Genomic DNA, 17940 nt, shown 5'->3' with positions numbered 1-17940 from the left:
ACATTGAAAGGTGACCATGGAGGGCACGGCGTTCATACATCCCTCCTTTAATATGTGTGGTGTGCACCTGTGATAAGATGATTCATTACCTGGGGGCCGCTCTTTGACAAGCTCCATCGTTCAGGCCTCAGGGGTTCTGATGGGACAATCCTGCATCCGCCCAGGAAATATAACAAGATCAGCTTTTTTTTTCCCCCTGGGATGTGGATGGAGCTGGTTTAGATTATAATGCATCTCTGTTTACTCTTTATGTAAAATAAAGCAAGGTTTAAGACACCTCAATTCCTGTTCCCCCAGAGCAGGCCACGCATAGAGGAGTAACCTCACTGCTGGGCAAATAACCCTGGGAGGAAAAATCTCAGCAAGGTTGCAAGCGCCTTCTCTCTTGTGTTTCATCATCAGAAACAGCAACATTCGAGAACCAGGTGCCCTACCCAGCGAGGCTGGGCTCTGTGTCAGGCCTTTGAAAGGAGGGCACCCCGACACCATTAGCTTCAACCTCTTTGGCTCTGCATGCAGCTTTCAGGTTTACTGGGGTCTTGAAGAGGGACCACCTTCATCAAGAAGCCCCATCAGCATCTTGGTGGCCGCGATGCGGGCACGTGAGCAGTGTGAGGGAACAGACGTTGCCTGATGGTGACATGAGCAAGGTTTACTGGCCCTAGCAGGCTGAAGTACATCTACAAGCACACAAGAGGCCGCTGAGGTCTAGTGAGAGTCCGCAAGAGGCTGGGCACGTCGGCGACTGGCGGTTTGGGGGTAACTCTAACTCACAGCTTTTCTTTTTCGCCTTTACAGGACATCCTGAATTGTTCCCCATCACCTCCCCATACATCCAGCAATAGCTTTCTTAAGGCTAATTTAAAAATCTTAGAGCAATCAGGGAAGGAAACTTACCAGTCTCCTCCAATACCCAAGTTTCCAAAAAAAGAAAAAATTAAAAAAAAAAAGCAAAATGGAAATCTTACTTGTAAAATGTAACTGATTTTCTTAGAAAGAGTCTCCCAATCCTGAAAAGTAATTTCTTCAATTAAGGTCATAACATGAGTCATCGTATAGAAATAGAACCAAAATAAAACTTAGTAGACATTCTAGGGGAAGGAGGAAAATTCTTGCTTCTAAAGTAGAGAAACACCTCCAACCCTTCTCCTCTTCTTGACGTTGCTGGTCAACATTATTTGTTTGCCTTGAATGGCTGCGGTTACATATCACTGTCATGCAAAAGAAATTCATTTCTTTTCCGAGTTCAATCCACCATAAAAATTCACTCTTGTTCCCATCTCCCACTCACCTGTCCTTGTGCATTAGTAACTAGTTGACCCGTGACCCCCTGCAGACTGGAGAGGGCATTGCCAAAGGCCTGGGAACTTGCTATGGAGCCCATGGCGGCTGCTGCTGCAGCCGCTGCAGCCTGACTTGCTAGTGGATTATTAACCAGCTGCAAAGAGAGAAAAGATCAGGGTGAAACCACCAAGACACGCACAGCACACGGAAACAACATTCACTTGTGGGGGGAAAGTTATCGCTCCAAATGGCTCATGCAAAGGGCCTGGGGAACATTCCCTCTGAAGCTGTAGGGTTTGGGAAAGGTTGGAAATGAGGCTGGGAGGGAAATGTTCTCCATCAACGCTGGGCTGCTTAATGGAGCCTGGGTTTGGGAGTCGCCCCAGGAGGGAGGGAGGTGGGCCCCAGGGGCGAGGTGGGACCTTAGGATCTTCCCAGGTGGAGACATAATTTTGGAGAAGTCCCTGGGTTTTGTTTGCTAGACTAAATAAAACTTGGAGAAAAGGTCTTCTTTGCTTGAGGCAACCAGACTGAATGTGGGATTAAAACAGGATGGGAGTAGGGGTGGAGGAGAGGAGGAGATTTTAAGGATTCATGCAAATGAGTTTATCATTTTCATTTGTGAATTGCAGGTTCATACCTGGTAAGGCAGACGCCTCACCCCACGTCCTTCTCCAAGGATGAAGGAAACCAAAGTCAGGGGAAATAGAAACCTCCAGCCTCTGTGCTCTCAGAGGCTAAGTCTAGGGTTGGGACTTTTGGGGGGGCTCACTTGAACCATGGGATTCAAGGTCAAGGAGAAAGGTCCCCTGGTGAATGGTCAGGTTGACATCAGCTTGCTGTTTTAGTCGGTATATACGGCCTTCCCTTGCTCTCTTTGCTGGGACAAGAGTGGGCTAGGGAGGAATTTGACAGGGGAATCGTGGCGGGTTGGGGTCGGGGGGAACCGGGGGTGGAGAGAGCCGTCCAAGGAGGAGGTTATGGCTGCCAAATTTTGTTTTTCCGTGGAGGCCAATTCAATATTCTTTATCCTGCCAATTTTCCACGTCACAGGTTTTCAGGCCTTCTGACCATGAGGCAGAAGTGTAGCTTGAACTAAAATCTGCATTTAGGTTAATGACTAGATATAAATGCAAGAAACATTTAAACTATTTTCACAGTAATGGTTTTGATACATGAATTTCATTTGTATTTATTCTAGGGTGTTATTTTTTCCCATATAGTTCCTCTCAAGTACAGCAATTGTTGTGTATAATAATGCATTTTCCATCACCAGTTCCCACATCCATGAAATTCCTGCATTTAGCAGAAACCTGCCAAGACTAAGACTTGGTAGAAAAAAATTAATGCCATACTTAATTCAAGTCCTAGAAGCTCTTTTTTTTTTTTTAAACTTTCTTCTTTACTTTCTCTTTACTGTCTCAGTTTCTTGTCTTTTTCTTTCTTTTCCTTTTTCCCTCCCTCTTTCCTCTCAAAACATATTTTATTACTTAATTCCTTTGGAAATTTGCCTAGAGTTTATGTCATCTGATGAGGATGGAAATACTAACTGTCAGAGGAAATATCAAAAAGGACAAGAATTTAATAATTCTCCCCCCCCATTAATGTGATATCCTTATCTTACTGGTTTCTTTAGACTTTTATAACAAAATTTCACAGCACTAGTTCTACAGTAATTCCATTGACCCAGCACATTTTTTTAGCAATGAAAATCCACTTTCAGCTCATTACATTATGTGTCTTTTGCCTTTATCTCTCTCCTAAAAGATAATAATGATTTTCTTTTTAAGGAGAAACAAATATTCTCATTCATTAGTCTAAAGAGAAACCCTGTCTTATCCCAGATTACCACCATGGGATTTAAAATTCAGGTTGGTCTTGATCTTGGTTTTCTGAGGATATTTGTACAGTGTATAGGAGGCAAGTAATGGTATATGTTGAATGGAAACTCTCCTTGTTTTTGGCTTGACTCCCTAAAGTGAAAGGGTTTATAGTGTGTTCTTTTTTTTTTCACTTCCAAAGTGAGAAGACCACTTGAGGAATACCTTCCCCAAATGGCCAGGATGGACACTGCCCAGTGGTACACAATTCTCAGGTCATGGGCCGGTTGCTATGTTTACATTTCTTTTCATGCAATACGAGCTGAAATCATAACGAAATTCCTGAATTTCAGGGAGCTCTCAAAATAAGCTTTTAATCTCAAAGAAAGATTAAATTATGTGCAATTTGGTTTTCATGTTGAATATGCAATTTTGTCCACGAATTTTGAGTGAAACATTTAAATCAGTACCTACAGAATGCTTTCTAAAGAAGATAGACAGTGCTTCCTATTTAATGAAGAGAAAATATTTTTAAAAATTGGAAGACATTTCCCTAACATCTAGGTCAATCAAAAATTCACATAGAAAATTTTGGAATTACTCTCTGGATACAATACAACAGTGTAGATGAGAATTCCCAACATTTAGGACACTAGTGTGTTGTTCAGCAATAGTCCCATGTAGTCGCAATAAATTCAGGCATTATGTAAAGGATAAACTGTTGTTCTGAATATAAAACAAAGCACCTACTTAAAATCAGGCTCTGGGCCTCTGTGTTATGGGGCCAGGAATGGGAATACTTCTACTGTTTTGGAAGATTGCTTCAGCGACCATGGATGTACAGATTTTGTTTATTTTTTAACGTTTACTTTCTCTATATCCCGGTCCTAGATTGAAATCCAATCTGTTCCTGTTTTTGCAGCCTTTCTCTCTTAATGAAGCAAATGCCAACTCGATGGCTCTCTTACTTGCATCCCTAGGTCTCTGTGAAGGGTGCAGGGCTCTGGGGAGATGCCTTGCTGGCCCCTGGAAGCACGGTTGGAAGTGAAGGCAAGGGAGTGAGTGGTATATACAGAGAGCAGGTACAAATCAATCTGTAAGCTGACAGCATTTCAGATGGACCGTTGGTGTTGTCGATGGATGCAGCTTCCTAAATGTCTTTTGGCTTTTCTGTCTGGGACTGCCAAGGCAGGGAGGTAATATGCATTAAGATACGTGGCAGGGACGGGGGAAGGGACGGTCAGGAAACCATAAGTGTTCTCTTCATCACCTTGGGTCATGTCACTCTGTATTGTCCCCAGTCCTGTCACGTTAGCAGTGCTCCTCGCAATACTTCTTCTTGATTGGAGACTCGGGGGAGATTTGGACAGTGGGGAGCCCAGGCACAGTAAATACACATAATGAGCATGTTAACGTTCTAGGACCAACTGGATATTTTGAAGACACTGCCAAGTGTATGCCTTCAGATCTTTCATTGCCAATGTACCTAACCAGCAAGGGATGGCCCAAATGAGGTCTGACTGTGCTACATACTTGTGTTTGCAATAGACCAGTTCGAAAGACATGCCGCACTCTGGTGCAAGCTTGTTTATAAATGTGGTAGCTCTCAAAGCAGGATTTGCAGAGGGAGAGTCCTCACGTCACATCCAAATGGATTCTGGGCCTTGAATACATCAAGCTATAGTTCTATAATTCTCAGATAGTCTAAAAACCTACTAAGAGGAACACTAATTCCTTAAGACAGCCCCCTGAATTTTAGAGAATAAAAATAACAGGATAATAAAACAAAAATAGTTTTGTACCGGTAAGCAAAGGCTTCAAACCTCACAGAGCCTGGTCTATCCATTCATGCAGTTGAGGGGATCCGCTCTGAAACCAGACTGCCTTGGCTTCTGACTTTAAGTAAACCATGCTTCATACTCTCATAGGTTAAATGGGTGTAAACAGGGCACCACTGTTCACAGAGTTACGAGGAGAATTAAATGAGGTAACATACGCAAAAAAGTTTTGGAATAATACTTGGCATATATCATGTTCTGAAATAGTGCTAGCTATTATCCTCACAGCTCATATTGTGCAGCAGGATTATGAACTGATTAATTCATCAGAATTAGAACTCACCTCCACAAATATCTTTTTACTCTGGAAGTAATGTGAACACAGTAACTGTAGTCTCCATTTTTATACTTCAAATTGTACTCTCTAATTTTATTTTGCTTATTTTAAAACAGTAGCTTGAAGAAAGCGATTAGCTAAGTAATGTGATTGTTAGATGAGATGAGTTGTATAGTTGAAAAGATAAATATGGGGTTTAAAGATATTTCAGACGGGAGGACATCTGAAAGAAGAATGACATCACCTGCTGGCGTCTCATATTTGATCACGTATAGAGAAATTTATAAAGAAAGCAGTGTTTTGATTCTGAGGCCAGGGTAGGTAGGTGGCAGAACAGCAAGAGAAGACCTCTTTTTTTTCTGGTCTGTTTTATCTCACGCTTAGTTTACAACTTTGTTAGGGTTCCAGAAGGACACCCATTTTGCAGTTTAGTTCCTGCCTCATGTCAAACTATGGTGAATGAGTCGATCCCACAGTTGTTAATTTGATAGTGAAGGCATGCAGGAAGTAGATTCATAAAAAAAATTTCCCTTGGGATTTGCAATGGTTGATTTCTCCATTCACGTATTGATAGGGATATTGGGTAGTCATCTCATAATGAGAAGAAATCCATATTCCCAAATCCATAGTGCTCTATGCACATGCTTATTATCTGTGGACACTAAATGGTGATGGAAAGAAAAACTCTGATACAGTTTCTTCAAGGAGGACTCTTAGATGGTGTCATCTGTGTGACATCACATAAATGTCACCAGAGACAATGTGGTGGGGTATCCAAATCTTGCCCCGTCTTCTCTTTCTCTGAAAGACTCACATTCTACAGCCTGCTAAAGAATTCAGGTTGCTTGACTCTGAGCCTCAGTAGTCACAATATTGTTCCTGAAAATTTGCTGATTACATTATTCTATTAGTATAAATCTTATTTTCAAAAATACGGCAGCATGACGCAGCACTTTGGCTATAGTGTTATATTCTATGTCTATGTCTTTGTACCAGCAGGACCTTACGAATGCAGCCGGCTCAAACCTTTCTTTGGAGCATAATTGCTCAAGATCTATAGTTTTATCATTCTCCTCATGAACTATGTGAATTTTATAGAGTATGGATTTTGGAGCAGCTCTTTTTGCTACTAACTTTTCAATTTAAAACTCTGGAACTGTGGTGCCATTTGTTTTTAAATGAGGATGTTCATGAACACATTCATCACAATTCATTCCCCACTTAAGGTCCGAAATGACTGGCAGTGGCTGCCTAGAAACAGGAGGGCAAATGTAGCTCTTCATTTCCATACACTAGGTCCTTGACTTTTCTTATACTGCAAAACGTGTTTCTTGGTTCCTTGGGACTCTTTTAACCAAATCAGTATTTCCACTTCTTACCCTCAAGACTTCTCTTAAAGGTCAAGGAAATACCGGTAGACAAATTCTGGAAGGGCGGCCATATTCATCTCAATGACCCACCCGATGTGTGTTTTATCCTACTAAGGTTTTTCCCTTTGGTCTCATGATTATTATGTGTTATGAAACGCCCATCACAGAGATCAGGTTTGTGAGTTTTATTTTATTTTTAAATTTTAATGTTTATTTTTGGGGGCACTACGCGGCATGCGGGATCTTAGTTCCTCGACCAGGGCTCGAACCCGTGCCCCCTGCACTGGGATCGCGGAGTCTTAACTGCTGGACGTCCGGAGAAGTCTCAGTTTTGTGAGTTTTAATATTGAGTCAAGCTTCGCTGCTTGCTCTCTGCCCACTTCCCTGGAGAGATGGCAACGTGCTACATGCTGCCCATCCAACTCTCTACCAACCAAAAGCCCCCATTTCCATGGCTGAGACGTCTCAGACTGGAGTGCATGAGATGTGCCGTGACGACTCTCAGATACTGCAACGTCCTAAAATACCTTCGAGTCATCAACGTAAGGTCACATTGATTTCAGTCTAGTCTCAAAATGAATTATATTTAATTTATTTTAATTTTGTGGCCAACTGTGAGTATAGTAATTTTCTATTAATGCTCCAGTAACTTTCTATCAACACCCAGCTACACTAGCTAACAGAGGAATTTTGTAAATGACCTAAAGTCTGAGGTTGAGTTTCCCAGAAACAGGATGGAGGGGGAAGGGAGGAATTCCAATCTGGTAGGGGCTCTGGAGTGTGCGTTCCCACCCCCGAGGCAAGGAAGCTGGGTGTCCACACTCAACACCTGACAGTCCCAGTTCACATCTGTGGGGTGGAGGAGAGGCTTGGGACTCAAATCCCTGGGTATTGTTGGCTCTTTGCTCTTGGGACAAAGTGGAGTCTTTGGAAGAAGAGCTGCTCGTGCTGGTTTTTGAAAGCCCCCCAAGACGGGGGCAACTTACAGAAAAGAAGGATTCCAGGGGATCTGGGTGGAACTTGAACAATTATGGCTACAAGGCAAATGTCACTCCCTTTCACTCATTAAAGTCTTAACCCTGCAAACATTTATTCAGGACCCACTATGTTCTGGGCACAGTGTGAGAGAGATGGTGTGAATGACAGAGTGACATGTTCCCTACCCTCCGGGGGCTTATAGTCAAAGAGGGAAAGAGATCTGGTAGGAAGAGATGGGAGGTAGGAAAAGATGAGCTGTCCGGGGAGCAGTATCCAGACCTGGAGGGGGTGGCAGTCTGGGGTGGGGTCAGTGAGAGAAGAGGTGGTGGGTTCAAAGAGACCTGGGAGGGCATCTCTGAGTCTGTCTCTGTCTACCTTGTGCTCGCCCAGAGTTGCACAGAAATGTGACTGGCAGTGAATGAACCATTCTATCTGAAAAGGGAAAGGGGAGCAGCACAGTGTAAGGATTAAGAGCTTGCATTCTGGAATTACATTGCCTGGGTTCCAATCATGAAGCTGCCAGTAACTTGCTGTACCTTTCTGCTAAGGTCTGAATGTTTGTGCACCCCCTCCCTCCAATTCATATGTTGAAATCTTAACCCCCAAAGATGATGGTATTAGGAGGTGGGGCCTTTGGGAGGTGCTTAAGTCACAGGGGTGGAGCCCTCACGAATGGGATTAGTGCCCTTATGAAAAGAGACCCCATAGAGATCTTTAGCCCCTTTCACCACATAAGGACACAGTGAGAAAGCACTGTGAATCAGGAGAGGGCTCTCAACAGAACTCAACCATGCTGGTGCCTTGATCTTGGACTTCCCAGCCTCCAGAACTGTGAGAAATAAACTTTTGGTTTATTAAGCCACCCAGTCTGTGATGTTTTGTTATAGCAGCCTGAAAGGACTAAAACACTTTCTGTGTCTCAGTTTTTTCAGTGTTTGTAAACTGGGGATAATAATAGGAGTAATGACGTGATGGGGATGCTGTGAAAAATACATGAGTTAATATATGCAAAATACTAGAAGAGTTCCTGGCATACGGTAACCACTATGCAAATTTTGCTATAATAATTTTTATTCCTTCCAGGAACTTCTGGCCATACTATTGTTTAGGTTTGCGTCCCCTCTGCCCCTCACTCCCTTGAGGGGAGTCACAATGGGGCTTTTTGCAGATCCTCAACTACCCTGGGGTGCTTGCACTTGCTGTTTCTACATCTGCAACCCTTTCTCATTCACACCTCTCTTCTCCCAGGTCACCTCCACAGAGACACCTTTCTTGACTACTTTATCTAAAAAGCATTCCCTTTCTTTTAAAGATTCACGCCAAAACATGTACAAGGAAATGATACGATGTCGGGGATTCATTTTGAAATAATCTGCACAGTGGGGAGAAGGGGTGGGGATATAGAAGAGGGTCTGGTGTTGATCACTGTAGAGCCTAGGTGGTGGATATATATGGTTCATCATGCTATTTTTTCTACTTTTACATGTGCTTGCAATTTTCTGTAACACAAAGTTTAAAAAAATCCCCTTTCACTCTCCATCTAGTTTTCTCATGTATTTCACAGCACTTGTAGAGCCTAATATTACATCAGTCATTCATTCCTCTCTCTAGAATACAGGTTTTGGTTCACTGCTGTATCTTCAGCTCTTCAACAACACCAGGCACCCAGCAGGCCCTCAGTCAACATGGATTGAATGAACATATGAAGGAGTGAGTCAAAGATATCTAGGCCTGACTGGGACCTTGGTGGGAGTTGGACCCTTCAATTTACAGAAAAGAGTGAAAATTTTGGAGGAAATTTGTCTAACCTCATCTTTTTAAAAACACAGCACCACACTTTAGAGCCTCTCACACCCGCTGGACTGACTGACCAGAGCCTTGAATACGGGTGACTCGGTCCTGAGGGTTCGTGCATAATCCCTGATGGGTCAGTTCCTCCTGTGAGTCAGCGCCTGCACTTACAGCATTCCTCTCAGCTGCCCAGGCAGACTCCCCCAAGGAATTCTGAGACTATCCCAGGATATAAAAACAATGGCAGCATCTAAGGATGAAGGCTCTTCCCTGGACCTCTTGGACCAAAAGCATCCCTGGAAATTGCGTGCCGAGAATCGAGTGGGGATGGGGCTGCGTGGAGGGCTTAGGCTCCAGGTTTGATGTTACTTGGGAGCTGAAGCATAAGGAGGCAGTGGATGAGGGCTTTTATTTTTTTTTAATCCTTGGGCTGTGTTGGTGGAGATGGAGTTGGGCTATGGGGTTTGCATCCCCAGCCCAGCCCCATGGACTAGAGCAAAGCTCCTGCAGACAGCAGCACAGGCAGGAGCAGAAAGGGCTGTTTTCCCCAGATAAGGATGGATCCGTGTGTCCCTTTGAGGCTAGGTGGCAGAGTGTGACATCGGTGTAGGAGGGGCATGCTCTCCCTTTGTGCAGCCTCACTGTGGTGGGACTTCAGGAGGTGTCGACCACTTGGGCACTTACATGGTCTGTGGTTCCTGGAGGTCACTGGGGGCGGTGTCAAACGTGAGGTTCTATTCAGATGGCTTTGCAAACCCTGCACATCAATGCAGGTGAACAGAGGGGAGACTATGAGCACATGTGGATGCCCTGGAGAGTGTTCTAGAAGGACGCTGGAGAGAGAGGTGGACTCTGCAGAGGGCCCGGGTCCAGGTTCTGCAGGATGATTGATGAGATCTGCACCGAGGGAACAGGGACCCCTTGAGGGAGGGGAACGAAATAAGTCTGGCCAGCATGCTGTGATTGGCTGCAAACTATTAGAAAGCTCTCCGATGGGAGGCATTTCTTTTTTATTTTTAAATTTACTGATAAAATTGCCCAGCGTTGAGGGGGAAAAACTAGTGTTTAACTTACCCCAATACATTTGATTTGGAAGCAGAGAGGTCAGTATTATGGAAACTCACCAACACTAAATCAGATTTTATCTAAGTTATATGCAGGCCAATACTGTATTACCACCAGCTTACACATCTCATTTCCTTTTCTGTCTAGTCCTCCATTTAATAACCTGAAAATCTATCTTTTTATTGAGTTTCATGCTATTTTCCTACTTACATACAATAGCGCTCCTCTCACCAATTGCCTATTGTCATGGCACATTAGTTAGGTGAATTTGTTGATATTTCAAAATTACTCTTTCTGTATCTTTTATTCTATCATCCAGTTTAAATAAGTGATTGGGAGCACTCCTGTGATGAAAGAAAAAAGGTTAATTTTTTTAAAGAATAAATTGCTTCCCTGGTACAGCAATTGGTATTATTCCAGTTTCTAGCTACGGAAAGCAGGGCACACTCTTGCCCCGCCCACGTCTAATTTACTTAAATTACTCCCCAACACTGGCTGAGCCCCTGCAGGGAAAATAGGTGCTATTGAGGGCAGAAGAAAGACAAGAAAGTATGAGGCACTCAAAGAAAGACAAGGCACGGTCTGCTCTGCGGAGCCTCAGGACAATTCTGTTCATTAGATACTTCCCCGTAAACATTGGGCAGGCGCTGAGCCAGGCCCCAGGGATACAGAGGTGAACAAGGCAAGAGTCTTTTGCCTTGATGTGCTCCCTAATTGATGAATTGCTGATTTCCACCCCGTGTAGCCAGTGCTGTAAGAAAGGGGTGCCCGGAGCCCAGATGAGGGGCCCTCACTAGACCTCAGCCGTGCAAACCACTTAGGATCTTAGAATCAAAAAGGATGATTAGGAGTTGACTGAGGAAGAGTTGGGAACGGGAGAAAGAAGGCTTCTCACCACTGGGAACAGAATGGAGGGCAGAGAAAGCATTTCATGGGTGTGAAGCCACTACATTGGTACTTGGATATTTTGGGACCATGAAGTGAGGGAGGGAGTGGCAGATGATGGGGTGAGGTGTGAGATTACGGAGGGAGCACTTGGTGTGTCACCTTCTTTCTGTAAGGGAGGGTGAAGGGACATGATCAGATCTGAGGTTTAGAATGGTCACTCTGGTGACTGAGCTGGACTAGGGGGCAGGGTGGGTCAGCCCGGAGGCAGAGAAGATCAGGAGGCAAAGACCAGGGGCTGCCCTTCAGTGGGAGAAGGGGTGTGGCATGGGGTAACTTTGCACTTGGAATACAGACTAGTTTGCTATCCATTGATTCAACAAACATTGACCACTGACTATGTGTCTCTCCCCCAAAGAGCTTCCAGGGTGTGGGAAGACAGGTCTGTAGATAGATAAATTAAGAGCCAATGGTGCAAATCCAAATCACAATCAGAGATTACCTCACAGCTGTTAGAATGACTATCATCAAACAGACAAGAAATAGGAGGTGTTGGTGAGGATGTAAAGAAAAGGTATCATGCACTGTTGGGGGGAATGGAAATTGGTGCAGCTACTATGGGATACAGTATGGAAGGTCCTCAGAGAATTAAAAATAGAGCTACCCTATGATCCAGCAATTCCACTTCTGTATATTTATTTGAAGAAAACAAAAACACTAACTTGCAAATATATCTGCGCCCCCCTGTTCACTGCAGCATTATTTACAATAGGCAAGACAAGGAAGCAACCTAAGTATCCATTAATGGATGCATAAAGAACATGTGGTGTACATATAAATATATATTATATATCATTATATATAAAATGGAATACTATTCAGCCATAAAAAGGAATAAAATCTTGCCATTTGCACAACATGGACGGACCGCAGGGCATTATGCTAAGTGACATGAGTCAGACAGAGAAAGACAAATACCGTGTGACGCCACTTATACGTGAACAGCAGCAACACCAACGGCCCAAGCTCACAGATACAGAGAACAGACTGGTGGTCGCCAGAGGTGGGGGGTAGGCTAAATGGATGAAGGGAGTCAAGAGGTACAAATGCCCAGTAATGACATATATGTCATGGAGAAGTAACGTACAGCATGGGGACTGCAGTTAATAATACTGTATTGGGTATTCGCAAGTTGATAAAAGAGGAGATCTTAAAAGTTCTCACAGCGAGAAAAAAAGATTTCTAACTATGTGTGGGGATGGGCGTTAACTGGACTCACTGTGGTGATCACTTCCCAGTCCGTACAAATGTCAAATCATTTTGTTGTACACTTGATACTAATATAATGTGGTATGTAAATTATGTCTCGGTAAAATATAAAACGAGCCACAAGCGTTGGGGTAGCGGTGTGATCGGTGACCGGGGCAACACTGGGGAAGTGGCTAGCTCACTAGGGGAAGAGAGGCATGTGAGGGAAGCTTCACAAAAGAATTGCCAGGAGGCAGATCAACTAAGCAGACAGGAGAAGAAGGGCAGTTAGAGCCGAAGAAAGAAGAAGTACAAAATTATGGGAACATCAGAATGCCTGGTGTGTTTGGAATGGCCAGAGTCAGGGCAGCAGATGGGGCTGGGAAAATTCTGAGATGGGTTCTGAAGGCAGAGAAAGAAGGTAGGAAAATAGAAATTAGGAAGCACATGTATGAATGGCATGCGTGTGTTCATACGGAATAGAGCATCTCCTGAGAGATTCCTTGCAAGCTGTTGCTTTGAAAGCACCTAAATATTCCCATCTTTTTGCAATATCATGGAGATAGCCTTGACAGCTTTGTAGCTCGGGAAGCAACACTAATTGATAGTCATTAAATCACAAAATATTTTCATTTATTTTATATAAGGGAAATCTAAACAACTGATGACTGACAAAAAAAAAACAACAAAAACCAACAACTGAATTTTGAATAATAAAAAGAAAGCCATCATCTTTTAAAATACAGGATGTTCTCTGTTACAAAAATTACAAAGATGGATTATAAGTGATAAATTGTATCTATGTATCCAACCGTCATATCCATGGCTGGGTACATGTGTGAAGATTGAGCTGTGATTTTGTAAACTGGGGATATGTGTATACGTATGGCTGATTCACTTCACTGTCCAGCAGAAACTGGCACAACGTTGTGAAGCAACTATACACCAATTAAAAACAAAACAAGACAAACAAAAAACTTTAATTTTATAAATTAATTATAAGGTTTTTATTAGTTTATGACAAGATTTGAAGTCTCTGAGAATCTGCCCAGAGAAGATGGAAGTCTTTTATTTACTTCGGGGCTATTTTACTCCTGAATATGTATATTTTCTATAGATATTAATTTTACCATTGAAACTCAAGAAACTTTTTAAAAGTCCAAACTAGTTCAATCTATCACTTACTTATACAGAACAAAACATATGCTTCCTCTTTCTTCCACCCCAATAAACACATTGGTTATTAAAATATGCTTGTAACAAATGTTACACATAATATCTTGGTTTTATTCACGCATGGGCAGTGTAGAGCCTTGTCTAAGCTGTTACTGAATTTTATTTTTATGTATAATGGTTTGCTTGCCTCATAAAATTTATTCACTGAACAGCTATTGTAGAAGAAAGCTAGCCAGAAGATATGCTATTCTTCCCACAAAACAATACTACATTTGGGTCATGCATTATTTTCTCCCAAGGACCAGCAGAAATCAACCTATTTACTGTTGGTGTGTAACCTTTCAAACTTCTACTTTCTTGAATTTAGAGTGGGATCAAATTAACCATTTGATTCCACTATAGGGAGAAGATAATGCATTTCTGGTCATGTCACATCCATCTTTAAGTGGCATCCTTAAGCATTTATGATGGTTCCTTTACTGTCAACAGTACAGGGGTACAGAGTACAGCTCCACACCCATGTCAGATGTGCTGCAGCCTCAGTGCCCAGAAGAGAACTTTGCCATTAGGAAAAACAAATGGTCCAAATTATTAGAGAAAACATGACTCTGTAGAAAGGGAAAGATAAGTACAAGAAAGAGAAAGCAAAAAAACATGACCAGAATGCTCAGAGGTAAATAAAATCCTTCTGTGTTCCCAAAATATATTGGTTATAGGTTGTTCTAAAAACATTAAGCTAACAGTAGGACCACTACCTGTAGGATCCGTAAGCAAAGAAAATATAAAAAGTTGTTGTAGAGATCACTTGGGAAGTTTCCATTAATAAAACCGAACACAGGTTGAAAACCATAAAGCTTAGTCTCACCAAGAGCAAAAGCAAGGCTGTGTCGGAATTTTCCACATTTAGGGAGAAAAGAGCAAGACGTCACTAACTGAAGAAACCAATCTACCCAGTCAGCACAGAGAAAAATATGTTTAAAATGTTCTTGGCAATACTGGTAACTACTGAGAAGAGCCTGGATGTGCATGTATAGGCAGAAACTAGGTAAACTAGTGATGGAGGAGAGAATGTGAAATTGCTGAAAGTCAGGGCAGCCGGGTTCTCTTCCTGAGTCAGCTGCTAAGTGGGCGTGGCTCTTGCCCTGCCCCTGCTCCATTTCCTCGTCTGTAAAATGAGAAAGTTGAACTAGGTCAGTGGTTTTCAAAATATGGTCCCTGATGGGCAGTTAAGCCACAGTGGTTTCAGGGACGTGTGTTACGGAGTTAGCCTCCCCTGATGAATACCCCTGGTAAACACTGAGGTCCACCGTCATCCCGGGTGCTGCTCCAAGGCCTGGAGAAATCACGATTTCCCTCCGCCCCTCTCTGATAGCTCTACAGGGTTTGGGCTGCCGGCCAGCTCCAGGAATGTTCAGGTCCTCTGGAGAGGGCTGCAAGACCGGCCTTTCTACCACAGTTGGTTCTCAACGTGGGGCCCAGGGACCAGCAACATGAGCATCACCTGGGAGCTGAAAATGCAGATTCTCAGCCTGCACCCCAGGCCTGCTGAATCAGAAACTCTGGGCCAGGAGTGCCATTCTGGGTTTTAACAGCAATTCTGGTGATGCGGCTGCACGCGAAAGCCTGAGAACCCTGACCTGGGGGATCTCTAAAGCTCCTTCAGAGGGTAAAATTCCATGAGGATGCTCAAGTGGTGGAATAAAACTTAAAACAGTACCGTAATTTTTTGAGTTCTAGTCCTGCAAGAGTTACTAAATAAATATGTTAAATAAAAAATGTTTCCTAAATCTGCTTTAGCCAGCGGGGATATAAGGCTGTCAGGGCTCATAGCAAGTTTCTGAAACGACCCTGCTGGTCACTGACTTCGGGGCGCCTAGCAGCTTGGTACCTGCACATCCTGGGCTGAGACTGGGGCTCCACGCTGTTCCCATGTGACCAGACCTAGCACACTGCTCTATCACAGGGAACAGCAATAGAATTTGAAATCTGTAATGGATTTTTAATAAAAAACGAATTATCTGATGTTAAAAGATAAATAACTGCAAATCAACCAGGCAAAGGCTTTCAAGGACGAAAGCAAAGAGTTAGAACTGCCATATCCCAGTTTGTCCAGATACTGAAGGAAACCACTGCAGAAGGGAGAAAAGAGGGCCGGTCATCACTATGAAACTCGGGCAGAGATACAGCTGCTGAGGCTTTGTATCCGTATAGCTTCAGCACGGAACTCCAGAATCATTTGGGCTTTTGGGGGGATATATTCCTGTGTCTGGAGAGTACAAAGTTTTATTCATGCTTTATTTGATTTTTCAGATGATCATGTACACTATTTACTATGTGTTTGGTATATTACTTAAAAAAAATAAGAGCACATTTTAAAATTCCTTACGCCTTATGCGTCTCCATTGCAGTAATGGAAGGAAAAAATAAAGCAAGATGGCCAAGTGGAAGAAAGAAAGGAAGAAAGACAATATATGACGTTAGAGGTGACTGTATAATCACTGTATAGAAAACATCACTTAAATAAAATAAAATATAGAAGCAGAAAATGAAAAAAAAAACCATAGGAAATAAACAAGTTTACTTTTCCAAAATTTTGGTTTCAAGAAAACGTTTTAAAGAAAACATCATCAAGTAACAAGGGGAAATGTAATTTCTCAGAACTTATCAAAATAAATTGGAAGTTCATAATGTCTTTAGAACAACGTATTTTTAGCTTTAGCTCTACATGCTAGCAAGCAATGATATTCTGGTAGAACATTTGAAAATTACAGCACTTCTAAAGTGGGTTTAGTGAAACCCTGGTCCTGGATTGTTTCTGGAATAAAAGGTTTGGGAAACTGTGTGAAGCATCTACCTCTTGGTGATTTACAAAAGGAAACCCATTCAGCTTGTTTAACTCTGCATTTCCCAATAATATTTGATCATGGTGCCCCCTTTGCATGTGATACCACGAACATCCCTAATACATGCATTCTATGTTATACGCGCTGAGAAAAGCTGGATGATGTATTACTCTGTTATCCATAGAGTTAACAAATAGGCCAATGGAATAAGCTTGTGATCCACTTCGGCTATTCTCATCAACGATTTTTAAAGGAAGGACTTTACATTTCGAACCTAGGTGCTCCAGGAACCATCTAGGTCTGAACAAAATTCCCTCTGGTGCTTTTTTAATGTTCATGCAAATTGGCTAAGATAAAATTTATTGACTGCAAAAGAACCCTGCAGACCGCACGAACTTTGAGCGTTCACAAACACAGCTGCATTACCATTCAGTGAGCAGGATGGCAATAGTTTTGAATTACTGTTAGGTGAAATATCACCATGAAATGAACACAAGGGTATCTGATGGCAACCTCATTGTCACCACCCAACACAGCACCTTTTCTATCCCAGGAAGAATTCAGAATGGAATGGAACAGAATCAGAAAGCAAGCACACGTGTTAGAAACGAAACCCGCAAGAGTGGAAAACTGGAAGACGGTTCTCTGTACTGGTATGTGTGGGGATTTGGAAGAGGGCCACGTGTGTCCATGTGTGTCTATTTTAAAGGCTACAGGTTTAGAACTCGACCTGTGGCTGACTTGCCTAAGTCTAGCTTGAGGATATAATACTTTTATTTTTTATTGTATGTACCGTAGTAGATAACTGCTAAACAGAGAGAAAAAATGGCCACTAAGGCTTTCATTTTGTTTTTAAATCCTCAATGTTAACAAAACCAAGAAACACACATTTGCACATGTCTAAGATATTGCAGTTAAGAAAAAAAATGTTTGTAGTAAGAAGCCAATTTACCAAGTTACATTTGGTTCTCTAGTTTCCTTAGTTTCTGCAACCATAGCATTTTTTGTTAACCTTAAAAATATTCGTGCTGCAGTGACCTAAATGGGAAGGAAATCCAAAAAAGAGGGGATATAGGTATACATATTGCTGATTCACTTTGCTGTACAGTAGAAACTAACACAATATTGTAAGGCAACTAGACTCCAATAAAAATTTTTTTAAAATAAAAATATTCACGGTTGGGGCTTCCCTGGTGGCTCAGTGGTTGCGCGTCCGCCTGCCGATGCAGGGGAACCGGGTTCGCGCCCCGGTCTGGGAGGATCCCACGTGCCGCGGAGCGGCTGGGCCCGTGAGCCACGGCCGCTGGGCCTGCGCGTCCGGAGCCTGTGCTCCGCAACGGGAGAGGCCGCAGCAGAGGGAGGCCC

At 42.8% G+C, this 17940-nt stretch overlaps 1 protein-coding gene across 1 annotated transcript in view; it reads right to left on the bottom strand.

The window, feature by feature from the left end:
• Nucleotides 1–17940, bottom strand: part of POU6F2 (POU class 6 homeobox 2) — a 400577-nt gene that overhangs the window by 50606 nt on the left and 332031 nt on the right. The window contains exon 6 of the mRNA XM_055085090.1: nt 1292–1438. Coding sequence (XP_054941065.1) covers nt 1292–1438 — 147 coding nt within the window. The remainder of the gene's footprint in view (nt 1–1291; nt 1439–17940) is intronic.

This window comes from Physeter macrocephalus, chromosome 5 (genome assembly GCF_002837175.3).
Source record: "Physeter macrocephalus isolate SW-GA chromosome 5, ASM283717v5, whole genome shotgun sequence".
NCBI classification, from domain to species: domain Eukaryota; kingdom Metazoa; phylum Chordata; class Mammalia; order Artiodactyla; family Physeteridae; genus Physeter; species Physeter macrocephalus.
This window is presented reverse-complemented; position numbering and strand designations above follow the sequence as displayed.